At 34.6% G+C, this 26,377-nt stretch overlaps 5 protein-coding genes and 2 non-coding genes across 11 annotated transcripts; 3 read left to right on the forward strand and 4 right to left on the reverse strand.

Moving 5' to 3' along the window:
* Nucleotides 1-1,642: 1,642 nt before the first annotated feature.
* On the reverse strand, nucleotides 1,643-7,601 carry LOC103482913 (uncharacterized). 3 transcript variants are annotated; one of them, XM_008439304.3, is made up of 7 exons: nucleotides 6,816-7,601; nucleotides 6,148-6,276; nucleotides 4,924-5,034; nucleotides 3,864-4,019; nucleotides 3,382-3,623; nucleotides 2,419-2,750; nucleotides 1,643-2,040 (listed from the first exon to the last, which is right to left on the reverse strand). In XM_008439304.3, the coding sequence occupies exons 1-6, from the start codon at nucleotides 6,868-6,870 to the stop codon at nucleotides 2,427-2,429; spliced, it is 1,017 nt and encodes a 338-aa protein (XP_008437526.1). In that variant the 5' UTR covers nucleotides 6,871-7,601; the 3' UTR covers nucleotides 1,643-2,040; nucleotides 2,419-2,426. The 3 variants fall into 3 exon arrangements, with proteins under 3 accessions (XP_008437526.1, XP_008437525.1, XP_008437527.1); XM_008439303.3 differs by having other exon boundaries at nucleotides 6,148-6,374; XM_008439305.3 differs by lacking the exons at nucleotides 1,643-2,040; nucleotides 2,419-2,750 and adding an exon at nucleotides 2,957-3,381 and having other exon boundaries at nucleotides 3,495-3,623; nucleotides 6,148-6,374.
* A 151-nt stretch (nucleotides 7,602-7,752) lies between these two features.
* LOC103482914 (uncharacterized) lies at nucleotides 7,753-10,931 on the reverse strand. Of its 3 annotated transcripts, XM_051089949.1 has the most exons (6): nucleotides 10,770-10,931; nucleotides 10,017-10,089; nucleotides 8,974-9,062; nucleotides 8,568-8,641; nucleotides 8,352-8,478; nucleotides 7,753-8,274 (listed from the first exon to the last, which is right to left on the reverse strand). In XM_051089949.1, the coding sequence occupies exons 3-6, from the start codon at nucleotides 8,974-8,976 to the stop codon at nucleotides 7,963-7,965; spliced, it is 516 nt and encodes a 171-aa protein (XP_050945906.1). In that variant the 5' UTR covers nucleotides 8,977-9,062; nucleotides 10,017-10,089; nucleotides 10,770-10,931; the 3' UTR covers nucleotides 7,753-7,962. The 3 variants fall into 3 exon arrangements, with proteins under 3 accessions (XP_050945906.1, XP_050945905.1, XP_008437528.1); XM_051089948.1 differs by lacking the exon at nucleotides 8,974-9,062 and having other exon boundaries at nucleotides 8,568-8,664; XM_008439306.3 differs by lacking the exon at nucleotides 8,974-9,062 and having other exon boundaries at nucleotides 10,770-10,930.
* A 67-nt stretch (nucleotides 10,932-10,998) lies between these two features.
* On the forward strand, nucleotides 10,999-11,071 carry TRNAR-CCU (transfer RNA arginine (anticodon CCU)). The gene has a single exon. It is a non-coding gene; the product is annotated as a tRNA-Arg (tRNA).
* On the forward strand, nucleotides 11,040-12,567 carry LOC103482915 (septum site-determining protein minD homolog, chloroplastic). Its single transcript, XM_008439308.3, has one exon. The coding sequence runs from the start codon at nucleotides 11,222-11,224 to the stop codon at nucleotides 12,197-12,199; it is 978 nt and encodes a 325-aa protein (XP_008437530.1). The 5' UTR covers nucleotides 11,040-11,221; the 3' UTR covers nucleotides 12,200-12,567.
* Nucleotides 12,568-15,299: 2,732 nt separating this feature from the next.
* On the forward strand, nucleotides 15,300-17,728 carry LOC103482916 (probable polygalacturonase). Its single transcript, XM_008439309.3, has 4 exons — nucleotides 15,300-15,568; nucleotides 15,817-16,152; nucleotides 16,437-16,803; nucleotides 16,892-17,728. The coding sequence occupies exons 1-4, from the start codon at nucleotides 15,536-15,538 to the stop codon at nucleotides 17,596-17,598; spliced, it is 1,443 nt and encodes a 480-aa protein (XP_008437531.1). The 5' UTR covers nucleotides 15,300-15,535; the 3' UTR covers nucleotides 17,599-17,728.
* Nucleotides 17,729-18,836: 1,108 nt separating this feature from the next.
* Nucleotides 18,837-18,927, reverse strand: LOC127151079 (small nucleolar RNA SNORD96 family). The gene has a single exon (XR_007823818.1). It is a non-coding gene; the product is annotated as a small nucleolar RNA SNORD96 family (small nucleolar RNA).
* A 2,252-nt stretch (nucleotides 18,928-21,179) lies between these two features.
* Nucleotides 21,180-26,101, reverse strand: LOC103482918 (protein REVEILLE 6). Its single transcript, XM_008439311.2, has 8 exons — nucleotides 25,767-26,101; nucleotides 24,872-24,929; nucleotides 24,238-24,361; nucleotides 23,961-24,128; nucleotides 23,586-23,690; nucleotides 23,293-23,402; nucleotides 23,038-23,097; nucleotides 21,180-21,672 (listed from the first exon to the last, which is right to left on the reverse strand). Exons 1-8 carry the CDS (start codon nucleotides 25,967-25,969, stop codon nucleotides 21,565-21,567), a joined length of 936 nt encoding a protein of 311 aa, XP_008437533.1. The 5' UTR covers nucleotides 25,970-26,101; the 3' UTR covers nucleotides 21,180-21,564.
* Nucleotides 26,102-26,377: the final 276 nt, after the last annotated feature.

The raw sequence follows: 26,377 nt of genomic DNA on the forward strand, positions 1-26,377 counted from the left end.
TTTATGGCCAAAATAATAACAATAACAACAACAACAATATTTTTGTTTCGAATTTGAAACTGATCATCGGTTTTTGTAATCTAAAAAGAGTGGTTTTTTTTTCTTTTCTTTTCAATGTAAACTATAAATTTTTAGCCTTTTCAATCTTACAATCATTTTCATGCCTTTGAATTGTTGGAATTACAAGAATATTATTATTATTATTATTATTATTATTATTATTATTATTCTTCTTCTTGAGCAAATGATTACATCTAGAAGCTTAAATTTCATCTTAGGGTATCAACTTTTAACTTTATTCCCTTTACATTTCCTTTTTTTTCTCTTCCTTTACTTTCAAGAAATCTGTTTTAGTTATTTGAATAATACAATTGTTTGATCCTTGTTGATCTTAAAGTTCTTTCTTTTAAAGAAATGGAGAAAAACGTTTTAGTCGTAGTTCAATTAATATTCACTTAACCAATTTATATGACCAAAATGCACGTTACTATCGATTAAATTTTTAAGTATCACATGGACTATATGAATTAAAATAATAATATGATCTAATGATATATCGAATAAATGTTTACCAAACGTTTAATTTTAGAAAATTATCCCATGACTATATTTTCATAGAAATTGTAATCTTTTAGAAGATGGCATCAGTTGCATATTTCAAGAAATAAATGCTTTAAATATAACATAGGAGAATTTAGAATGACCTTCCCCTTCCCCCACCACACATTAATTTCACTTGGAGTTTTATTATACCTCTGTTAATAAATATGTGTGTATATATATATATAAACTTATTTGTATGTATAAACTTATTTGTTATCTTTTATAAATTTACTGATCTAGTTCGTAAATTGTAATCGATAATAATTTAGTTACATGTATAAAAATTTAGTCTCTAAGAAAAGAGAAAGAAATCCTTGAAATATAAATTTTCATGGACCAATTTTATCGTGCGATGTTGTAATATGATTAGTTTATAAATCTCTAATCAAAAGCTTAGTTTAATTGACACAATAATTGAAATCAATTATCTTCGAAATAAAATATATATCAAACTATTTTTTTAAAATAACATAACAATAATTATCAATCAAAGTAAAATTTAAATTATGTTATAAAGTTTATAAGATAAAGAAAAAAAAATCAAACCACATCCAATGCATACCAAAATCTATTAATTTTATAATATATATTAAAAATTAAAGTTGATAAAATAAATAGATATTTTCAAATATTAAATATTTTAGAAATTTATCGATATAAATTTGAAATATCGTTATATTCGGAAAATATTTTTTAAAAATAAATGTAAAATTTGAAAGTGATTCATTGAAGGAACTTGAGTACAAAGACAGCAAGTACTTTGTTACCTCACCAAATCAGAATTTAAATCCCCTACTCACTACAAATAATAATAACAATAATAATTTTCTTCAAAAAAACAAAATTTAATAATAATAATAATAATAATTGATTGACCACGTGACAAGAATAGATTCTTTTCCAAATTCAAGATAAAACAACCCCACAAGTAACTTTACACTTTTATTTTACTTTCAAATAATGCATCATTATTATCTTAAGAAGAAGAAGAAGAAGAAGAAGAAGAAGAAGAAGAAGGGTAAAATTTTGAGCTTATTCCTTTAGGAAAAAATATATAAAATTTGGTGCTCTTTTATATGTTTCAATGTGAGTCAAAAGTTTCTGTACGTTTCTGTCTCCCTTGTAGGAGTTCTTTCTAGAAAACATCTCTATTTTGACCACTTTCTAAGAGCAAAACAAAACTAAATCAGCTTTGAGCCTTCTATGTCTAACAGTGTCCTTCAAAAGAATCATCATGAATTTTTTGATTATAGTCATGCCCTTTTTCTATAACACTGCTAAATCATACCTTTTGAACTTGCATAGATATAGATCGAGTGCCTGACGAGGCGTCTCTCTCGGTTGAATCCGATCTTTGTCTTTCTCTTCCCCAGTGACAAGAAAAGGTTTGATCCTTTCATCAGTAGATGCCATCTTTGATATGCATTTTTCCATCACCTGAAGCATTGAGAATAATGTTGTTTTGACCAATATAAATAAATTCCAAAGCAATAACAGATTTCCAGCTGCTTTTATAAATCATAGGACACGTCAATTCTTTACTACTTTTCCTTGCTCTTCCCATTTTTTTTATTCATCTATTTACTGTACGAAACCTTGTATTTAGATATTCATTGATTTGTATAGTTTAAGTCCATCCATAAATCAGATATTGCTTTGGGTCTAAAAAGATCATGTGTTAGATCAATAGGGCAAACTCCAGGCTCCTCCGTTGGGGCCAAAGGGAGCCGATGAGAAGATGTTTGTTCATGGAGATACAGATTGAATTGTGTGGAAAGGAATGTGAATAAACTTTTAATGTTTAAGAAAACTTACGTGTTTTTCTATATGTGCCTGAGGATCATCAACCCGAAACCAACACCTAGAAAAGTAGCAATTGCGATACCAAAAATGCCAGCAAGAATACTAGGAACCACCAAAGATCTCCAACCCTTGGCAGTTGCCATTCCACATGCTGTTGTTGGGCCCCCAATATTGGCATTTGAAGCCAAAAGCAACAGCTTTAAATCAATCCTGAACAGCTTTCCAAAACAAAGAATAATAGCAAGATGGACTGTAACTTGAACTAGAGCAAACATGAAAATGCTCGGTGTATTGTTGATGACATACCATACACTCCCACTAGCACCCACAACAGCAAAGAATACCTGTCCAAGTCAGATCAAATAAACAAGCCAACTGAACTTTCAGATGTTCCTCAGTTAACTTTATATCTCATGCCATGCTCTTGTTTTACCCAAATCTACAAGTTACTGAATTTATTATGGACAAAAATATTTAAAATGAGCTCAGAGTAAACCATAGTACCTAGATTTTTTTCCACTACTTTCCTGTTCTCAAATTTGCTCATTCATTAGTGGAAACAAAATAATGAAGTGTTATTGGAAGCCAAAGTTACAAGATCATGTGTAAATGAGATGCCATTAGGGGACAAACTCGGTCCCAACATGCATTCTTTTTTCACTGAGTTGTAATGGCAGACCGTGACTGTATTTTCTTTGTTTACTTCGGGTCCCAACATGTACTTTTTTCAACTAAGTCAAACTGTCAAACCAACATGCTTCCCCCACCCTCCTAGTATCCAACGGAGATGAATAGAGGTGAACCAAATCCATAGGCCAGGCAGAACAAATGTATTAAACTTTTGGGAAGAGGATTGAATTGCTCTCTACAGTAATATTACAAATTCTGTGTGGTGGTTATTATCATTAACAAGCAAGAATAGAAAATGATGCACAAGCTTCCGTAACAGATGCAACTAACTAAAGCTTCATATACCTGCATAAGAATCAAGGCAATGGTATCAGCTGCAGGTGCTAAATAATTGAACTGTTTTGGGAGAATGGTAGCTAGAATGACTACAACTGCAGTTATTCCAGGAAGATTAGCACCTTGAATTTTACACATATTAGTAATCCATGTGACAAACTTGCATATTGCAAAGGATGTAACAACAGCCGTAGCAGTCTGCAACACAGGGAGCTTTGTGCCGTGATCAAAGTCCTTATCGGTTGAAGCATCTGGTAAAACTTACAGGTTTCTGAATAAGAAGTCATGGATTTGGCGGTAGAAAACCAGGAATGGCACTATGCTTTTTTGCTTTCAAAAACTTCCAATTTTGAAAAGATATAAATAGCATGGGTTATACGTGGTTAATGGTGCAACTGCAAGATAGCTTATTATCAAACTTTGTGCAACACACGGATGCAAATTTTCTGAAAATGATTTGCATGAAATTGAAACTAGAAGAAACCATATACCGTCAGTTGATGTCAGAGGTTCAGGAGGCGTTCTAGAAGCCAATGCAAAGAGCGCCACAAAGTATAAAGCAGTGATGACATTGTCAGCAGCCACTCCTGCTGCTAAAACTGATGGAGAAACACCAAGAGCCTCTGAAATTGCAACATAATTAACAGCTACATTGATCAACCGCGAGGAAAGGCCAAAGAAAAAAAAGAGTAGTGTCACATTAACGAGATACTTCAGAACAGAAATATCAAATTGAGAAAATTGCATACAACATGAATAGGATGTATATAGGATGTATATGTTTCTTAGTTTTGGAAGAAAAAATCAGTTGCTACATGCAAAATAAGAGCCATATGTAATTTTGGCAAGGTAAAAGCAAAAGTTATCGGTATAGCCGCAAATTCTGGTTACTAAATATACATTGATACAATGAGTGAAGATAAAGAACCAACGACATGTGCTCCATAGACAATTGTGGTTTGCCATATCAACATTCAATAGGGGAATGGTTGAGTTCTTATATTCATTTCTTTTGAATATGAGAAATTCATTTCTTTCACATCCTGAACATAATTCATAATATTTTCCAACATAGTATCTAATGGAAGAGAGGAAATTACACCCACATTTCATTGCATTAATGCACAATGTGGACAGCTATATTTTAATCAAATTAATTTCCTGAAATCTGCAAGAGCAATTGTAACTTCACCAATATCCGTGAAGGGAATGCATTTCACTTGGATTAAATAATAAATATCTTCCCTTTTCCAATGCCACTGGGAAAATATTTTTAAAGATATGTCCAATTAAGAAAGAAATAGCAATGTAAAAGTGGTCCCAAAACGTCTCTGTAGCAATATAAAGGGCAGAGAGGTTGGATTTTCAACAAGAATCTTTGCCACTAATAGGAGGCTACTTGCCCATATGATGATGACAGGTTTTGATATCATTCAATGAAAAGAAATTGTTCCAAGTTAATTTCATCTAATCTCGTTCGAGTCATAAAGAAAGGCCTCACTTGAGAACCAGATACAGAAGTAACAGAGCCAAAACTTTCTGACAACTTACATCCACCGATATAACTACCCATGAGAGCAGCAGCTATTTTCCAATTGTCAGGACCAAGTGATCTCATAGGCACCATGAGAAATGCTACTACAGTTCCTATAATAGTCGCGACTGCCATTCAAAGAGAAGAAAGTAGTTAACAGGAAGCTTGCAATTTTAAAACAATATAAAGAATGCACCTGAACTTTCAATTCTAAAAATCAGGATGTCAAACGTTATTTTAATTGTAACAGACCTATTAATTTATGTTAGTTGTGTCCAGTTTTTAGCTTTCCACTAATGCACGAAATATCTGACCTGAAACTTTATTTTTTTTTTTCTAAATTTGTTTATTTATTTTTCCCCGCCCATTTGGCCTTCAAGAAATTTCCAAATTCAAACTTCTCAAAATTTATGCTAATTTGAAGTTACAATGAACTTTGAAATATACATGCGCGAAAATACATACATAAGAGAAAAATAGCAAGTTGATTAGTAAATAAAAGAAAAGAATCTAGAGACCTTTTATTACAAGTTTAGCACTCCTTTTTCAAACGCAGTATTAAAGAAAACAAAACCTATTCTGAACTTGGACCCGTATTAATGCAAGAAATTAGAAATTCAATAGACGATAAACTCACTGGACGTAAGACTAGCAGAGAAACTACAGAGACATGAAAAGATTTTGAACTTCAGAATCAGGATCGATTGCTAGTTGGAAGGGAAAAGTTAAGAAATGTGTAGCACCACTTTGCAATAGACAAAAGTTGTTATGTTTTTGTTTACGTAGACGTTTGAAATTTCTGCACCTTTAACATTTTCAGTTACGGTTACAGGTTTTTCTTCATTCTTTTATTTTAAAAAGAAAATAGAATGTATAGAAAGAGAGATATGGGGGGATCGTAAAAGCAAACATTGACCATTAAAAATAACAATTCTTTATTTACCATAACCAGCTAGCATAAGATTATAACTACCGGAAGAACTAAGAAATAGTAGACGTAGATTCACACTAATTTTGAAACATAAATCTCTAAATCATTGTGAACTCAATTGTCATGAAACATGTACTATTAACTTCGAGTTAGAGGTTCAATTCCCTACCCACATATTTTTTTTGAAAATGAACCTTTAAATTATTAATGTTTAAACATCAAACCATTTCTCCAGAGAAGAGGTTAAATTACCAAGTCAATGCTGCCATTAAACATAACTCTATCAAGAAACTGAAGAGAAATAAATTACCTGATCCAAGCAGGAAAACTCCAAGCAATGTTCCAGTTGTTCGGAGTATATGACGAATGTCTGCTCGAAACAGTAGCAATGGAACAGATAGTGGTAGCAGAAATTCCATGACAATTGAATAAGGCATAGCTTCATAAGGAATTATGCCAAAGTTACTAGCTGCCAAGCCAACCAAAGTGCTAACTAAAGCAGCACTCACTGTGCTACCAATCTTGGTCTTCTCAGACCTTTGAATCACAGCCTTTCCCATATTAGCTCATAAAAAAAAAAATCTTTAATACTCATTAATAGGCAACAACAACAAAAATATGCAAACAGTAAGCCTATCAATTCAATTTTATTGGTCATTTGAGAGATTTACTTAGTATAGACGAAGCAGAGTCTCAGAAAAATAAAAAAGATAATTTCCATGTTCAATTAATCAGAATGCTTACTTCTAAAAGTATGATTCACGAACGAAACTAAATTTCTTATCCATTTCGATTTCCCACTAGTCTCTAACTCGTGTTTACTTTGTAATAAAATAATCCTCAGCAAAACAAACACAAACCAACACCAGAAAATACATTCCACGCGTTCAAAAATTCCGTAGCTTTCATTAGCAATAAATGCGAGTCACAATCATTATCCATTTTGAACGAAGTAAATGAAGAATCGAGAGAAAGTACCAGATTCCCAAAGTGCCAATAGCAAACAAAGCAGTCCATGTGCCCCAATAATCATCTGCCGCAATAATTGGATGCCTCAGCTGCGACCTAACTTTCACATTCTGAGACGAGTTGCGGTAGCTCGAGGAAGACGAAGGTGAGAGAAGGTGTCTGTCACCATTTGCTCTCCGGAATGAGGACTTGGGTACGGAAACAGGAACGGGAGCAGAGAGGCGACCATGGAGAAGAGGGAGAAGCGAGTGATGGCAAAATGAAGGAAGTTGGAGCAATGGAAAATGAGGCGCGAACATGGCTGGGTTCGTTATCCTCGAGGACGCCATTAATGGTGAAGTCATCAGAGAATTTCCTCAGTCTGTTCTTTTCTTTTCTTCCAATTATTTTATAAAATAAATATGAATATGATTTTTTTAGTTTATTAAAAATGAAATATAAATTTCTTGTTTTTCTTTCTTTTTTTTTCTTTTCTCAATTTCCTTAAAATTCTTTACTATTTTTTTAGTAAAAGAATTCTAACCCTTAACCAAATTCAGAAAACAAAACAAAGTTTATGAAAGTATTCAAAATTAAACATAATTTTTTAAACCATTATTAAAAAATGAATAACTAAAGAAGAAATTAAGAAGTGAGCAATATATTTATAAACTTAATTTTAAAAACTAAAAATAATAAAAAAAAATAGTTGCATATTAAAATTTGAAAGTTACATCCATTTAAATATTTTTAGAGGAATAACTCTCTCAACTAAATAATAACGCTGAAATGAGACTAAAAATTAAAAAAAAATAATAAAAAAAAAAAAAGGTAAAATCGTCCCCGTGATGACTAATTAAAAGTTTAAAAATAAACATGAGTAACTAGACGCCACAGTAGAGTTATCTTTTAATAACTAGATGTATGTGATTAAAAGATCTATGTCATTGTCTTCGGAAAATCTGCATACAAATTTAAATATTTTTTGCAATTTCTCTTTTATTCGACTGCACGAGTTCAATTTCCCACCAGTTGTTGTCGCAGAATATCAGGCTATGTTATATGTCAGCATCATATTTAAACTTTAACACTATGCATCAGATTTGCCTATAGAGGTTTGATAATTGTAGAAGACATTTGGGTAAATACAAGCTACCAATCTCAGTTTTCTTCAACATCAAGATGTCTTGAGAAATGACTTATCAATATGATCCTTGAAACTGATATTATCTTGCTTCGGTTTTTTCACACTAGAGCTCTCCCCACCTCCTTCCAAAGCTCTCAATTTATTCTTTATGGCAGCAATCTTATCGCTGCGAGTCAACTGTCCATAACTGCTGCCACCGAGTCTTGATTTTCTTGACTCGCTTGCTGCTTTTGAAGTATCATTTGCTGTGTTCACCATGAGCTTTTCACTAGCGAGGCGGACGACCAACGGACGACCGCAAGCTAATTTCCCATGCATCTTCTCTTTAGCCAATTTAGCTTCCTGCATACTCACTTTACAAGCAAAAATAAGTAATTGCTTGACAGAGGCTATCAAGGGGTAAACACCAAGCAACTTACCTCCTTGGAGCTGTACTCGATGAAGGCAAATCCTCGTGGCTCTCCACGCTTCGGCCCACGGGTGTGCCACAAGAAATCCTCAGATATTATCTTCCCAAAAGGAGAGAAGAGTTTAATGAGGGCCGCTCTGAAACAAATTGATTCAAACTTTAGTATAGAAGCGGGAAAACTAGAAGACAAATACATTGCAAATGCTGGGACAGTAGTTTTCCTTACTCCGTAATTCTGAGGTCAAGATTGCCAATATAAAGTTTGCTTTCACACTTCTCATCAACAAAACCGTTTGAATCCTGAGGCGGTAATTCCATAAGATCAAAAGTAGCGTTACATCATCCCAACCAGAAGAAGGGAGAAAATGTCTACAGAAGCTCCACTTAAATTTAAGTACCATCACATGAGAAGCAAAACAGTTCTCAATTATATAGGCTTTAGACTTAAAGAATATACTCGAGAAATCCAGAATCTGCGTTGAGTGATTGAGTCGTTGCCACATTAAATTAGACTGATTTTTGAACCTTAACACTAATACAGAGTTCACAAGTGGAAACAAAATATGACTAGACTAAGCACACTAAGGATCAATAAATGAACGTAGAACTAAAAGGTTCTTACAAAATATTACCATTATGCTACGGTTGCAGCATAGAATAATGTGAGTGAGGTAGGGGAGATGCTGATGGAGCAGCCCACAAGATTTAGTGGTCAAAGAATCTAAAAATAAGAAAGCAGAAACAAATTACCAACCAGAAGACAGTTCTTCTTAGGATGGTTTCACTAACGTACTTGACCACCAGAGCAATGCTCTTTTTGGAATGAAGGGTAGGGATTCCGTTAATGCAAACGTTTGAGCGATTCTAGTCTAGGGAAAAATCTTGAGAAGAAACCACAAAATTATCTTTGATGATGTTCCAAGACTTCAGATTCAAAGGCATAAAAGTGCCCAGGACTTTGAAACTACAGGAGGAGGAGAAACTACTCATATCTCCCTCTATGAAGTTTTACTTAAAAGGAGATTCTAGCACTAGGTAAGAATTTTTCCCCACTCTCAAGTTATTGGAAAAGGTTGAAAAAGAATTCAAGATCTACCCCCTTACTTGGTGATTAAATCCCTCTCGTCAAAATTGAATACCTCAGTTTCTCCTTCTTTCTCTACCAAACTAACAGCCTTAACTTTGAAGGAACACCCAAAATTTTCATCTCCCTGTCTGAGAGCCATTATTGTTGGCATCTCTACAAAATCTTTCCCCCTTTATTGTCAAAACAAGAAGACTGTTATCATGTTGAATCTTAGTTAATTCTCCCCTCACCCAATTTACCACTTCCCTCTAGAGAATCCAGGGACACTAGTTTGTCTTTTAGTTCTTTCATTTCGACAAAAAATTGTCAAATATCCCATCTGTTCAAACATCCAACTTCTCCCTGAGGGCTTTCAACTTTAGCACGAATAAGTGATGTGGCCAGCCATGAGACACCAAAGTTTTCCACCAATCTCCAATGGGGGGAGAGGTTGTTATAAAAAAAAAATAATAAATAAGGAGAGTAAAAGAGTGGTGGTTCAAACAACATGTATGCTATAGAAAACAGGGTGAAGGGCCCCAATTTTAACTGAGTTTTTATCAGAATGAGGTAGTAAAGGCATAAAAAAGAAAAGGGTCAGGAATATACCATAACATAAGATAGAAAATTTGTAAGTTTCAGTTCCACAGAGTAGAAGAAATTTTCTGGACTCCACGCATATCTGCATAAATTTGTACATATTAAAATAACAAATTAGAAAGCATTACTTATTTGGAAACACCCAAATTCACACAAAAATACTTAACTACCGAACCAACAACAGATACAATACAAAACACCAGACACATATTCTAGAAATAAGTTGCAAAAACCCAAGCATAGATAAGACGAGTTGGGAGCAAACATTTAGTCTGAACTAAGTCACATAAATTTGGATCACACCTAACATTTCAAAACAATCAAGAATTTAACTAACACTTTGTACAGTCTAAACCTATAATCTCTTCCTCCAACTCAATCTACTTTTCGAAGTATGCGCACATTCTCAACTCTCGTCCATCAATATACAAAAGCCACGTTCTTTCAACATGTAATGGTATTAATTTAAAATAGTTGAAAATTTTCTGTTCACCTTCGCCACAGCTGAGAAAGATTCTAATAAATTTAATGATCCCAACAAATCAAAGCAAGAACTAAACAACGACTAACCGATCAAACGAGCTGACCTTGTGACACAACAACTAAAGATCAAGAACGATTCTTGATACGAAACAATGAATACGCCAAACATCTCGACTACCATGAAAAGGGGTGGCTAAAAACCCTAGAGGGTGGAGATTAGAGAAAGAAGAAAAATGGAATGGTGCGATGGCTGTGTACAGTGAAGAAGAAAATACTTACAAAGTTACAGATCAAAGAATAGAACGCAGATTGGGAAGATGGGTTTACGATTTGTACGAAGAAGAAGATCGCCGAGTTCAGTATCGACACTCGTAAGCGTCGTCGTCCCACCCAACAATATTGGAACTTTGACCGCCACTCCAACTCCAACCACTACTCATAACTATTGGCAAAAAAAAAAATGTCATCTTGGTTATCAATGGAATTGTTAGCTTGTCATTAACATCAAGCGCCTGTAGCTCAGTGGATAGAGCGTCTGTTTCCTAAGCAGAAAGTCGTAGGTTCGACCCCTACCTGGCGCGTTTTTTTTCTTTCTAAATTTAATTTTCCATTCTTATTATTATTTTTTCTTTTTTTGCCTTCAAAATATCCAATCTCTCGGTCTCATCATCTCTTTCAAACTGATCAAATTCCTTACTGTTGTTTTGCCCTAATTCTTACATTTGAAGGCAATGCGAAGCCTTCATCTTCTTCCCAATCCATTCTTCTGCAATTCCTTCCATTCCAAGACCCTAACATCCCCAATCCCTAACCCTAAATTCCTCCCCAAATCTCCTTCTTTCACCCCGATTAAATCCGTCCTTCAATGGAATCGGAAGCCCGAGCTTGCCGGTGACACTCCCCGCGTCGTCGTCATCACCTCCGGCAAAGGTGGCGTTGGAAAAACAACCACCACTGCTAATGTCGGCATTTCCTTGGCCCGTCTTGGGTTCTCTGTGGTAGCCATTGATGCGGATGTTGGCCTCCGAAATCTCGACCTTCTATTAGGGCTTGAGAATCGTGTTAATTACACGGTTGTTGAGGTTTTAAATGGGGATTGTCGGTTGGACCAGGCTTTAGTGAGGGATAAACGATGGTCAAACTTTGAATTGCTTTGTATTTCTAAACCTAGGTCGAAATTGCCGATTGGTTTTGGTGGGAAAGCCTTGGTTTGGCTTGTGGATGCGTTGAAAGCTAGGCAAGAAGGTTGTCCTGATTTCATTATTATCGATTGTCCTGCTGGAATTGACGCTGGTTTCATTACCGCCATTACACCAGCTAATGAGGCAATTCTTGTGACCACACCGGATATCACGAGCTTGAGAGACGCCGACAGGGTGACTGGTTTGCTCGAATGTGATGGCATTCGGGACATTAAGATGATGGTGAATCGCGTTCGGACTGATATGATCAAAGGGGAGGATATGATGTCTGTGCTAGACGTACAAGAGATGTTGGGATTGGCTTTATTGGGTGTAATCCCGGAGGATTCAGAGGTAATTCGTAGCACAAATAGAGGGTACCCTTTGGTTTTGAACAAGCCACCTACATTGGCGGGTTTGGCCTTTGAGCAGGCAGCTTGGAGGCTTGTTGAACAGGACAGTATGACGGCTGTGATGGTCGAGGAGGAGCCAAAGAAACGAGGTTTTTTCTCATTCTTCGGAGGCTAAGAGATCAAATTCTCTTAGGAGAAAAGGTTGTGTAGATCTGCTCTGATCTTAAGGGTGGCCATGTATAAATTGGAGTAGAAGGATTTTGGTAGTGTTAGAAAAGCAGCTGCAACTCTGCCATTATTTGTTCAAGAGGAGATGCTCCGGTGAGTAGTTTTGTATAGTTGGTTTGATTCTGATTCTCTTTAATTTCACTCGTAGATATCTAATATATTAGTTTTAGACTTGTGTTTATGGTGCTTATGTTTGTTAGTGAGAAAATTTTTCACCATCTGTTTTGAGGTTCTATTATGTTCTTGTGATAGCTCTGCTCTGATTGATTCCAAAGGCACTTCTTGATGGAATGAAATATCTTGTTTGGCTTTCAACTTTCTTGCACATTTATCACACTTGTTAGTTAATACTCGTACAAAGTCAATAAAGGTTCAATCTTTATTAGACATGTGTATTGAATACTTTATTCTAGACAATATAATAACATTGGACCAAAATAATTAATTTTGCAAGGAAAAGATATCAAACTCATTTTTAACCATATAATTGCATAATTGCATAAAAAACTTGACTTTGAATTTCCTTCCCATATGAAAATGATATATATTTTAATAGACTTGTCTGTTGTTTAGGTTGTGTCTAATCTATGAGTTAGCTTTATTAAATTGAAGAGTGTGGTTGAATCAAAATGATATGAAATTGTCTATGATTATAAGACTTTGTGGTTAGATTAGATGGTCAAGGACATCCTACTTTTTAGAATTGCAATAAAGTCCTTGACAACTACAAATGAGGGGAGCTTATGCAAATAAGGAAGTATGTTAGGTTCTAAGATCAAAGAAGAACATGTTTTGCTTAAGCAATAAAGTCCTCGGTAACTACAAACGAGGGGAGCTTATGCTTATGCAAATAAGGAAGTTTGTTAGGTTCTAAAATCAAAGAAGAACATGTTTTGCTTAATATTACTTGGCTCATACCTTGTTTTAATTCAGTATATTACTTCTTGGCTTGCTTATTCATTATGAATTTGTGACATAAAACAAGAAACGATAGGATTTTTAAGGTTCAATTTACATTTTTTTCTTTTGAATTGAGTAATGGTTCCATGTCATGAAAAAGAAAATCAATTAGTTGAACTAATTCTTTCTTAGAAGTTATTTGAGAGTGAGTCGAAGAAAATTAAAAGTCATATACATTAACAAGTTCAATTGATTGTGTGTTCATTTTGTCGTCCAAATTTTAAAATTAGCACATCGATGTTAGGAGTAAAATTTGAGGAGAGTAATTAACACTTAGGTATAATTACGACGAATAAACTACAAAAGTAGTTTGAATTTGTGTTTTTTTGAGACACAAAGGTTTTTTTAAAAATTTATATATACTGTTAATACGAGTAAATGTTGTATAGTCAAGCATGTTGTTTTATATATACATACATGTATGGTTACTACGAGGCAGTTACAATGGAATGGATGATAACATTTTCTCTCTCGTATGTTCAAGACAAGTTATACCCACCCCTCCATGACATGCAATCTCCACCAAACTCTTGCTTGATCAACAACATAATCTTACCTTACACTAAAGTAAACATAACCTAATAGCTTGTTTTGAAATTGGAGGTTTAATTTTCACACCCCACCTGTCATAGTTGAAATGCATATACAATAGCAACTTAAATCAGACCTAAAAAGCTGGTAACGTAATTTACAAATACAATTGACAAGGTTTTTTTTTTATGTTTTCAAAATCAATATATTAATGTGCTTCTATAATAATAATAATAATAAATAAATAAATAAATAAGACACATTGTTCATATATAAAGATATCTAGAAGTGACATGTCTGTTAAACAAAAAAACAATCCTCAAATAAGGTCTAATAAAATCCCACATGTGTAACATAGTTGTACATTGACTTAGAACACACTTCTAACAACCACCATAAGCTAAGATGAGATTGCAATGTAATGGCGGCTAACCAATAGCGATTTAAAAGTCACAAATTATGAGAGTCTTATCAAATCATGGAAGCTATTTATGAAAGTTTGTCGAATTTCTAAAGATTAAATTCTAAATCTCTCAATATCATATAGGTTAATCAAACTTACGACATGAATTGTTTCTACAACGTAATTTATTGGTAGCCACATAGTTCCATATTCGAACCAAATCAATCCATCCATGAAAATTTGATTTGGTTTTTCTAGTAAAGTGTTGGACATGTTAATTTGTTCGGTGTGAAAACTGATTTTTGTGTTCTAGTTCGACTACCATTGAAAAAAAACCGTAAAAAACCAATTCGAACGAACGTCTTAACATCGTCTTAGTTATGTGGAATGGGTAATTCAACTTTTACATGTCGAAGAAAATGATCGATTATTATTTCAAAGACAAAAAACAAAATAAAATTTGAATTCCAATTTAGAAAAAAAAAACGAGAATGTCAAATCCAAAACAGAAGTCAAATAAAAACGAGTTAAAGAAAATAAAAATAAATCTCCGCAACAACCCGAACTACTAGTTTTGTTATTTACTAGACATCGGTTTGATTTGGTTCTAACTCACCCCAAAACCAAAAAAAAGGAAAAGCTAAACAATCATCCCTTAGTGCTCGCAGTAACATACTTCAATTCAACGGTATCGTAGATTGCATACTACATTATACGTACGTAATGAACTAACAACACATCCATCAACCTAACTTATAATCAAAGCATGTTCATATATACATTGCAATGCAAGTAATTATATGGCCATGTGAAGAGATACATAGAATCAAAATATTTTCAGCAATAACATTATTGATCAAGAGACAATAGTCTAAAAACTGTCGAGACAAACATAGTATACGATCGCGTTATGTACTATAAAGTTTGTGATTTGAATTCCGATTATAGAAATTGAAAAATTACAACGTTTTAGCTTATAACAAAAGTTTTATAATGATGGATTCAAATTGGAAGCAGCTTATGACAAAGTTGTTCATAACTTGCACGATTCATGCAATAAATCTTATAGATTAAATGATGATGATAACAATTTGTTGATTTTAGCAATCCAAAACTAAGAAAGAAAGAAAAAACAATGATAAAAACAAATTAAAAAAACAAGATACTAAATTAAAATCCATTCCACTCTTTTTATCTTTCCTTATACGTTATATTTCCCTTAAACAGACCCATTTACTTCTATTCTATGCAAATCCATTGTTTCCAATTTTTCACCCTTTCGATTTATTTTCCATTTTCAGTTCCTAATTTCTCCTATAAAATCCTTCCTCTCTAATCCAAAACATATTCATCATATCAAATCTTTTTAATTTTCTTTCTCATCAATCCATGGATCTTCCTCAAAAACCCACAAAAACTCATGTAATGTTCTTTCTCTTTTTCATTTCTCTTTCATTTTGTTTCACTCGTTTCTCATTTTAATCATTGAACGTGTGATTAGTGGGTTTTTCTTCAATTTCCTCAAGAACAATTCTTTCTTTCTTTAGATCGTTCGAAAATGCATCCGATGGAAAGATGAAAAGGAACCCAAAAATCGTTTTTTTTTCTCTTCGTTCGATTATTTCGAGAAACAAACACATGTTGAATGATCAATTTTCTTTTTACGGCAGGATGCGGCGGCGAGAATTTCGGCCGTCATTCTACTGGCATTGGTGAGTTTAGCCACCGTAGAAGGTAAACGGCAATGCCCGACAAATTACTTACAAGTTCCGGCGATCAATTGCCGACAACACACGGCGGTACTTACGGACTTCGGCGGCGTCGGCGACGGAGTAACTTCAAATACTCAGGCGTTCCGGCGAGCGATTGAACATCTCAGCCCACTGGCAGCGAACGGTGGTGCTCAGTTGATTGTGCCGCCGGGAAAATGGCTGACCGGAAGCTTTAATCTGACCAGCCATTTCACACTCTTTGTCCATAAAGATGCAACAATCCTTGCTTCCCAGGTTTGACCTTCAAACAATATATATGGAAATGCATTTGTTTCATTTCTATATGTATATATGGAAATGTAATCTGTCACATGTGGGGTTTTCTTACTAAAAAAGAGTCGAAATGTTAATCATGGTTTTTGGATTAATTTGATATTAAATATATATGGATCTTAGTATATAGTTTGGATTCAAAAAGGTGATTTTGGAACAAACAGAAAGTGGAAAAAACATATAAGGAATTGTTTAACAAAGCAAAACTATATATTTATGTGTGTTTGCATAATCCAATGGTGTAGGATGAATCGGAATGGCCACAAGTCGCAATTCTGCCATCTTATGGGGTAGGAAGAGATGCTCCTGGTGGAAGATACAGCAGTCTCATCTATGGAACCAATCTCACTGACGTCGTCATCACCGGTAACAACGGTACGATTGACGGCCAAGGATCTTATTGGTGGGATAAGTTCCACAAAGGCGAGCTTAATTTGACACGGCCATACATGATTGAGATTCTGTATTCCGATCAAATTCAGATTTCTAATCTAACTTTGGTCAACTCTCCCTCGTGGTTTGTCCATCCCATCTACAGTAAGAATGTGATTATCCAAGGTCTCACCATTCTTGCTCCCATCGACTCTCCCAACACCGACGGAATCGACCCAGGTTTCCTATTTCAAATCCTTCAAATGGGTTAAGGCTTTTCTTCTTCGTCATTCCCTTCTCCCTAATTCTTCTTTGCATTATTTCACAGATTCCTGCTCCAACATTCGTATCGAAGACTGCTTCATTGTCTCCGGCGACGACTGCATCGCCGTCAAGAGCGGATGGGACCAGTACGGTATCAAATTCGGAATGCCAACTGAAGACCTCGTCATTCGCCGTCTCACCTGCATTTCCCCGGATTCCGCTGGCATCGCTCTCGGCAGTGAAATGTCCGGCGGTATCCGCAACGTCAGAATCGAAAACGTGACGGGAATCAATACACAATCTGCTGTGAGAATTAAAACCGCTCGTGGACGTGGGGGTTTTGTGAAGGATATTTTCGTCCGTGGAATGTATCTATCGACGATGAAATACGTGTTCTGGATGACCGGAAACTATAAATCGCATCCTGATGAGAAGTTCGATCCCGCGGCGTTGCCGGAGATTACGAACATTAATTACAGAGATGTGGTGGCGGAGAATGTTACTTACTCGGCGAGATTGGAAGGGATTTCGGGAGATCCGTTCACCAATATTTGTATTTCGAATGTTAAGATTGGACTGACGGCGAAGCCTAAGAAGTTGCAGTGGAACTGTACGGATGTTGAGGGAATCAGTAGCGATGTGGTGCCGCCGCCATGTGCTCCTCTGGCGAAGGCGGCGAAAAGCGGCGGATGTGACTTTCCTGCGGATCAACTTCCGATTGAGAAGGTTCAGTTGAAGACTTGCTTTGTTCAAAATCCCACCGTCGATTGAAGCCTTTGATTTTTTTTTTTTTTCTTTTTTCCTTCTATGGAATAAATAGTGCTTTGGATTTTATTGTCCATCCAAAAATGAAATGATAGATACAATATTATATACTAATTCCAAAAAGCTTTGTTTGAAATGTTTATGATTATTTAGTATCAATGTTAAACTTCTCTACAAAAGTTTACTGACCCAAAAGTCAAAATTCAAAATTTTTATCAATCCGTAATCATATTGGGATTACTAATGAATAGGTTGTAAAAGTTCTCAATTGCAAGTGCAGTTAGATTACAGAGATGAGGTAGTTTGCCAATCCAATTGAATGAACGGTATTGCAATAGTAATCCACCTTTGCCATTTTTGATTATAGACCTAGGAGTGAAACCCTCATATTTTAAGGTCCAAAAGTGAAAGGAAAAAGAATCCATGCCACGCTTGCTCATATAGAACAAAGAAGACCAAAGAAAAAAAAAACAAGTGGCTAAGCAAAAAAACGGAGTCTTTATAGAACTACTTCCTCCTTGATCAGATTGGATAATAATGACTGATGTTAAGAGTGATTTTACGGCCTAACTATTGATTATATGCCAATTCTTTGATGGGCCATAAAGCATCTAACAAAGCTTCAGTTTGGAATCTAGTTACTTGGACTGCTTTGATGATATCTGGGCAAGGACAGCCATGGAAGGGTTGAGATCCAAAGAGAATTCCACACATTATTGTCAAGAGCAAAAAATCTCAAAGAGAACCTGAGGAGATTTATAGACCATTGACAGAATCAATCTAATTTTGAAGGATGCATGTTATATTCATTGACCAAACTGAAGTTAGATGTAGAAACGTAAATTATAAAATTTGTTAAAAGTCCAATTTTTAAAGGTTTACGGTTGTGTCAAATTCCCAATATAACATGATTACTCTGAGATGCACATCATAGTGATCAAGCTCTTGCATAGACACAAGGCCATCCAGCACAAAAAAACTACAAAGTGAAACGTGAAGGAGACTGAAATTGTGGGAACATTCCATTTCTATGAATAAAAATTTATATCATTAATTGTCAGTGAAGATCAATCATATGCTACATAACGAGGCTTGGAAACAATGTACATTGTTAGGTTTCAACTCCCTAAACACAGCTTCCACAGTCGTAAGGTAAAGATCAATGGAGTCCGAATGGCAAAAGTTTTCACTTCCAAGAACACCTGCAAAAGAAAAAGAAAACAGAGAACAAAAACACGAAAGAGAAGCCTCAGATTATCGGATTTGACAGCAAGGCTTGAAAAGCCATTCAGCCCCGAAAGATGGTATTTTGTTAACCGATATCATCATCAGCAGATTTACTAAAAGATTAAGAATAAAATGTAGGTCTCATGGCCAGTCCCAAGAAGTAAAGGCAGCAACGCTGCTCCACAAGGCAATGGAATATGATACCAACAATCGACGGAGATTCCAAAAAGGAGCCATCGACATCGACTATAATTACTTTGTGACGTTAACTCCGGTAATATACGAACATAACGCGTTCGCTCCATATCTAGTAAAGGATTGGATCTATAATCCCCCATCACATAAACACAATAAACAACACAAACATCACCAAAAATTTTGCAATTGATAAACTAAAATGTTTGTCTCATGGCCAGTCCAAGGTGGCAATTGCAGCGACGCTGCTCCACAAGGCGACGGAATATGAGACCACCCACAACGGAGAACATCCTTAAAAAGAACGTCCATCAACATCGTTAGGAATTTATGTGCAACGTTTACTCGGAACTTTGCAGATATAGGAATAGTCTGCTTCCTTTTAGTAAGAGACTTCCTCGCAGAAGTTTCCCGTCGCGTATGTACACCGAATTCAAGATTGAGAACAAAAAATATCAAAACAGATTACAGAAACCGAAGATTAAAAAAGAGAAGAAAAACCCTAAAACCATGAAGAAGAAGAATAGGTCGGAGGAGAATGAGGTTTGGGCCGTCTGAGTTGAATGTATAGGAAAGTTTGGAAATTGTGAACCGTTGGATCTTTTCTTTGTTTATAGAAAATCAATCTCGGCCTTAGAATTTGTCTAGGGCTACACGCTTCCATGAGGTGGGGTTAGAATCGTCAATCCGTCAAACATTTTTAATTATTTAAAATAAAATTTAGTTAGTAAAACCCTTTAGATAATTTCTTTTCCAAGAAAATAAGGAATTATCATATAGTTTTATTATCAATTGCCAATCAACATCCCAAGCATATGCTTCCTAATGAGTCATATAAACAATGTACTTTTTCTTTTTTCCAAAATCTTTATTCAAATCAAAATTTTAAATTAAGAGGTTCTCCGATCTTAACTATCAAAATTTTAAAAATAATTAAATTAGAGAATCTTATTAAATAAATATGTTTTAAATAGATCAGATTTCTTTTTTAAAAAGTATTCTAATAAAAGGAAAGATTGGTAGACTTGAAATCTCTTGTCCACGTGTGATATAATTGCAAGTTGAGCTGAGGTCATATTGGCAACTAAATTCAATTAACTTTTTTTTTTTTTTTTTTTTGCAAAATATCACATCTCTTTAGTTTTCTCGTCTAGATAAAAAATTTTGGAAACTAAAAATATTAATTAGAGACGAATATTTGGATTACAGTTTAATAGTATTTTTTAAGTTGATATAATTTTTTTTATAAGATATAACTTTTGACTCCTAAATTTAAAATTAGTGTCTATTTAACTTGAAGTTTTAAAATGAACCACTTTAATTAATTTCTAAAGTTTGTTCGTTAACTCATCGTTAATAAATAACATGGTATATTGACTGAACACATCTTAAATGAAGTGACCATTTTGTGTTTATTTTATAGATAAATTTCAATATTTACATCAAAACAAATCCTAAAGCCATCATTTCGAGGTGTAATCCTGACTTCTAGGTCGTGACTCGTGAGTTTAAGGAGATTTAAGAGAAATGGTACACGAAGGAATATGAAATGAAGATGTTTTAAGAACTTGTTTAAAGACTATCAATGGCAGCAGAAAACAAATATTTATGTTAATTTGTCTTTTTTGTCACGTTGGAAATTACACTATGTTTTAACATTTTTACCAATAAAAAATTTAATTAAATGGAGAGGAGAGAAAGAAAGAGAGACATAAATTGGTAGAGAAGCATATACGTTGTAATTTGCAATAAAATAAGAATATTTAGAATTCTAATTAACTAACTATATCAATTAAAAATGATGTCTACGTTGTAATTTTGTTTAAAGACGATGAATAATTATCAAAGTTATCAAACTCAACTAAGAAATTATATTTGACACACCATTTCGTAATATAAATTCTAACATTTTTGCAACAATAAAAGATATGTTCAAATAAATATAACATAACAAAGAGCACAATCATAAATCGAGCTTATTGAAAAATGTAAATTGTTTCACATAAACATAAGATAGGAACATCTAAAGAAAAACCCATCGTATGCAAAAACGACATGGGAAACTATCCAACCATAATAACTTGATCATACAGTCATCAAATAGGCAATGACCATTGGGTATATTCCTTCAACTCAAAAAGGGAAAAACAAAAAAAAAAAGCAAAGAAGAAAAGAAAAGCATTGCTTAGGTTTATACAAAACCGTTTACAAATAAACTGCCAAAACTTGAATACAGGGCTTCCCTACCTAACAAGGGCTATACAGCACTATTTCAAGGGCTCTCCATCTATACAAACAAAGGCCAGGACAGGATTTGGTGGTTATGTTATATACATAAGATGCATCATCAAAATAAACAGACCACATTAAAAAAATATTTATATATATTGCAAGCAACCCCACAATATTGCATCCATACTTGGGCAAGTTATCTGTCTGTTTTGGGTCGGTCTTGCTTATTATTAGCATCGGGGTCAGCATTTGTGTTGTGTTGTCTGAGGTGCACCCATGAATAGCAGCATACTGTCTTATCACCTCCTCCCGTGCCTACTAGTTGGATACCAAATTGGATTTATGATCATCAATATAGATGGGCTTATCCATATCGCCATGCCGAATTGGCCTCGAATCGATCTCATAGGATGAAAGCAACTTCTTCTGCAATGGGAAGAGCAAGTGAGAAGGTCAAGAATAACGATATAATTATCTTAAACGTTGATGAGAACTAAAGAAGGAAGAAGCCAATCACCACCCATCCCCTTTTTATATTTTATCATACAGGATTTGAGATGCAGAGATCGAATTTTCATGTAAAATGACAAAATATCTCAGTTTCAAAATGGAAGCAAATAATAACAGTAATTACATGCCTTAGTTTTGTGTGTTGTTCTCTTTACAACGTGAGTGTTTTGTAAAATAAATAAAAATTGACCTTAAAAAAAAATATATGAAGTTACAAAAAAAATGGAAGTTCAACGCTATGCATAATATAATAAATATAAATGTATAATGAAACCAAATTTGAAACCAAGCAATTATTTCATCAAATGACGTCTGAAGAATCAATATTAATAATGAAGTCTAAAGAGAGAGTGAATGCAAAGCAATAAGGTGATGTGGAGTACACGAAGGTCAGAGAACAAGAATAAGAATGATATTCTCCACATGAACGGCCAAAAAAATGTGTTTTAAATCTAGGAATAAACAACCTATAACCATCATGTTTAACATTAGATGGGAATGAAAACGAGAACTTTCCTGGGGGAAAATGATTTTGCTGTACTATTATAGTTCCTAGTAGTGTAAGTAAATAGATATCCCGATGCCTCCAACAGAATTTATCAACTAAATGAAAGGCAAGAAAATGAAAAAAAATGCTGAATCAAACCAAATTATTCAGAATGGTTCTTAAAGGACGGCCCCTAATCCCAAAACAACCATGAACTTTCTCCAACTACCCAATTAATTTTGATCCACAGGTCAACCAATCACAAAAGCCAGTCTTCAGAAACAGTCCCCAAACAGTCCTTAATATGGTATCAAACTGCTTCTCGTTTAAATACTTTTAGGAATAAGGCAAACCAAAGTGCATATGGCCTTAGATAACGGAAAGATTTGGCAGGAACAGGTAAAAAGTTTGTCCTTCAGTCCCCCGTATGAGAGAGAATGGTTTTCCTCTCTACACAGCTCCTAGGACACATGGTCCCAGAATCTTATAAAAAGAAATACTCTATGTTGTTGAACTAAACCGTAAAAGAGATACTCTGTGATCTGTAACTGTATTCGAGCAACTCATTGAAAGAAAGACGAAATGGTAACATGCTAATTCAAGTGCCTAACTAGAATGTCCACAGCTTGCACCCTAGATATGTCCCTCAAAACAACATAGATGAAAATAAATGGTGGGGGTGGGGGGAAGAAACTTGAAGGATCCGAGAATTTGTAATTGACATTCTTTGACTAATCGTTTCCACCTACCAAAGCATAAAACAACTGAAACTACAGAGTATAATTGGTACTCACATGATCCTCAAAATCAGGACTGATCAGATTGATGGATAAGTTTCTCATCAACAGCAGAACCTACATGAAAGAGATGAAATATCGTTTAGTCAAAACCATGCATATTAACATAATAATATATTTCTAAACTCCAGATGCTATGAAATTTTCTTACAAAAAAAAAACGAAATTCACACTAATAAAATTCACACAAAATCTGTATACAACTAAGCAACAGTGTTATATAATAGAGAGAAAAGAAGGTGTAAATCATACAGTTTCGACATCAATTGGGTCCATCCTCTTCAACTTTTGCAGATGACCTGAAGCATTTGGGTCAAATACACTGCCAATGAATCTGTAAACCTGTGAGAAATCTGGCAAAACTGCACAACAAAAGGGCATGTAAGTATCAAGAAAAACAAAAAAAATACAAAAAAATAAGGATTGAAGATTCAATGCAACCGTTAAAATTTTAGAGGACCCCATACCAATAGTTCAAAGCAATATCAAACTATTTGTAATAAAACAGAATTATTTGAATTACATCAAATAAATAAGAGAATTACCTCTAAGAGAATGATTGTTACTTCCTTGATCAATTGTTTCAACAAGAGGGCGTGCTTTTGAAGGGCTTTCAGTACTACTGCAACAATTATTTGCAGTTGTTGGCACTGCATGCACATATAAACCAAACAAAAAACGTTACCTAAATAAACACTTAATGGAGATATTTAACGGTAGACTCTAGAGACTCAAAGAACATTCTCACAACGCTTGATTCTAGACACGCTCATATGCTCTCCTTCCAAAATTTCCCATGCATGGTAGGTTTTTAAGGCATATAATTACATCCATCTCATCCAGAGTGATTAACTCATACTCTATGAAGTTAGGAAAAAAATTGTGTGCTTTCGATCCATATAATATTTAGCCTTTGATACCTTGAGATGAATTGAGTGGCTGGACAGAGTTCACTGTCCAGGAAGATGCAGCTCCAGCAGGTCCCGGACATGTAAGTATTGAAGATGAATCTGGCCTTATAGTGTATCCAGGTTCCACTGGAGGAGAAGTTGACTGCAATGACCCTGGCACTTGAGAAGGCATGGCAACTGACAAAAAGGTACAATTGAGATTTGTGAGCCACTGAAACAATATAACGTAGTGATACCAAGCACATTAAACATAGATAGGTGGGGGTGGGAAGTGTGGTGAACTAACCATTTTTTGATGCCTTCTGAGGATATGGATGAGAAGCCTTCCTCTTTGGTCGTGGAGGGGGCAAATGCTCACCACCTCCAGTTTTCTGAACTTTTAAGAAGTACTTTTGTGCATGACTACGTATCTGTAGGGGACATCACTCTTATCGTTTATCATTCATAAACTAAAATATAAACAGAAAATTGAACACACCACATTGAACTATAACGAATGTTAGGCACTCATGATATTTTAAATATAAAAATTGAACTCCCTAATTGACATAATTGAGAAAATTGACCCAGTAGGTAACCTATTAAAAGTTAATTGCTCAAAAGATTATAATTGGATTCTCCATCGTCTTATGCTTACTACGTTAACTATACAATTAGTTTTCACTGGTCATGTTGCAAGTATTTCTTTTTTTTTTTTTAAATAATATATAAGGTCTATTATGGAATATGATGTAAACAAATGTTGACAAAGAGGTTTCTCTTAAGGAATTTTCCCGATTGACAAGATTTTTAACTGAGACGACGAGAAATCCAGTTTTTCTAATTATAAAACTTTAAATTCGTCACTTTATTTCAGAAGAGTTCAATCAACACTCCTAAAGGGAGTAAGTTGCAAATAACAGGGGTTTGGCATCAATTACCTGTATAACAGTTTTTGATCCAACAAAAGCTTCAATTTTCTTCCAGTCACGATCAAAACTGAATGTACATTGAACAAAATAATAGAGAATCACAATTAAGGTACATGTCAATAAAAGATCAAAAAACAAGTAGTACCCACAATTCAGCTCACCATCCACCCAGATTCTCTTTTTCCAATTTTTAAATGGAGAAGCCACACATTATATTTTAGTCCATACATCAGAAGTAAGGTATTTAGAGTTACAAATTAATTTCTCCATTAACAACCCTCAACCCCAGTATCTCTTGCTTTTCCACATTTTCATGTGCCTAATAAAAACTCCAATTAACTACCCACAGCCTCAATATCCTCTTGCTTTTCAAGCTTTACTAATTGCCTAATATCGAGCAGGATCAATTATGAGTCCTACATGTTGGGAGCTTGAAACATAAAATTTCCTAATATAGCGACAGCAGTTAAACTTATCAAGAACAGTCATAAACCAAGTGGTGGATTCAAAAAACCCCTAATTAAATAATTTGTCAAACAAATTTCGAAAACCAGATGAACACCAAACCCCTTCGCCCCATCAAAACTCTACTCAAATCCCTCATCATTTCCGTTTCAATAGAAATTACAAATCACAGCTCCCAAACATTTTCCACCAATTAACCATACCTAATATCCCACACCTATCACTCCATCACAAACCCCCACAAATTCAATCACTAAATCCCAAAATTAGCCTCCAATTCCCCACATTTTCAACATTTCCTTCACCACCAAGCTCCAACTAACAAACAAAAACCGAAAACCGAAATCCAGCGAAGAGAAACAATTACGAAATTCAAAAACCCTAAAACGAGAAAGAACCCAATAGGAATTGAATGGAACAAATACGAAAAAAAACGTACAGCTGAAGGGCTTCAAGGAACTTGTCGTGCTCAGGTTCAGTCCAGCTCTCTCTAGACTTGGTAATTGTGTAAGGCTTACGAATCTTCTTAGACATATCCTCAGACGCCGCCATGGTGGTGGCAAACGGTCCTAGTCCCGGCAACGCCATTCCGGATGGATCTAAGTAGAATCCCTCAGAGGGATTGGGGTTGTTAGACACCATTGATGAAGAAGAAGAAGAAGAAACAGTAGAAGGGGAAGAGATTAAAGGTGTTTACGAAGAAGATGAAGAAGAAGAAATGAAAAATCAAAAGTGTGTCGATAGAACGATAGTGAGAAGAAAATAAAATGCGGCTATTCCATGGGCGGTTTCAGAATTTATAGATAAAACTCGAGTTCTCGTCCTCTACGATTACTCTAAGTTAGGTTCATTTAACTACCCAATCAATGCTCGAAACGTGGCATTTATTTATCATTTTTAATTCATAGATTATATGAATAATCATTTTGTTAAAAGATGGAAAAATAAAGCAAATATTGTTTAAATCATCCATAAATTAATCTAATAACTATCATTAGTCATTCTTTTGTACAATTTTTTTACTACAAATTTTAGCATATCTACATTTGG

This window comes from Cucumis melo, chromosome 9 (genome assembly GCF_025177605.1).
Source record: "Cucumis melo cultivar AY chromosome 9, USDA_Cmelo_AY_1.0, whole genome shotgun sequence".
Lineage (NCBI taxonomy): Eukaryota > Viridiplantae > Streptophyta > Magnoliopsida > Cucurbitales > Cucurbitaceae > Cucumis > Cucumis melo.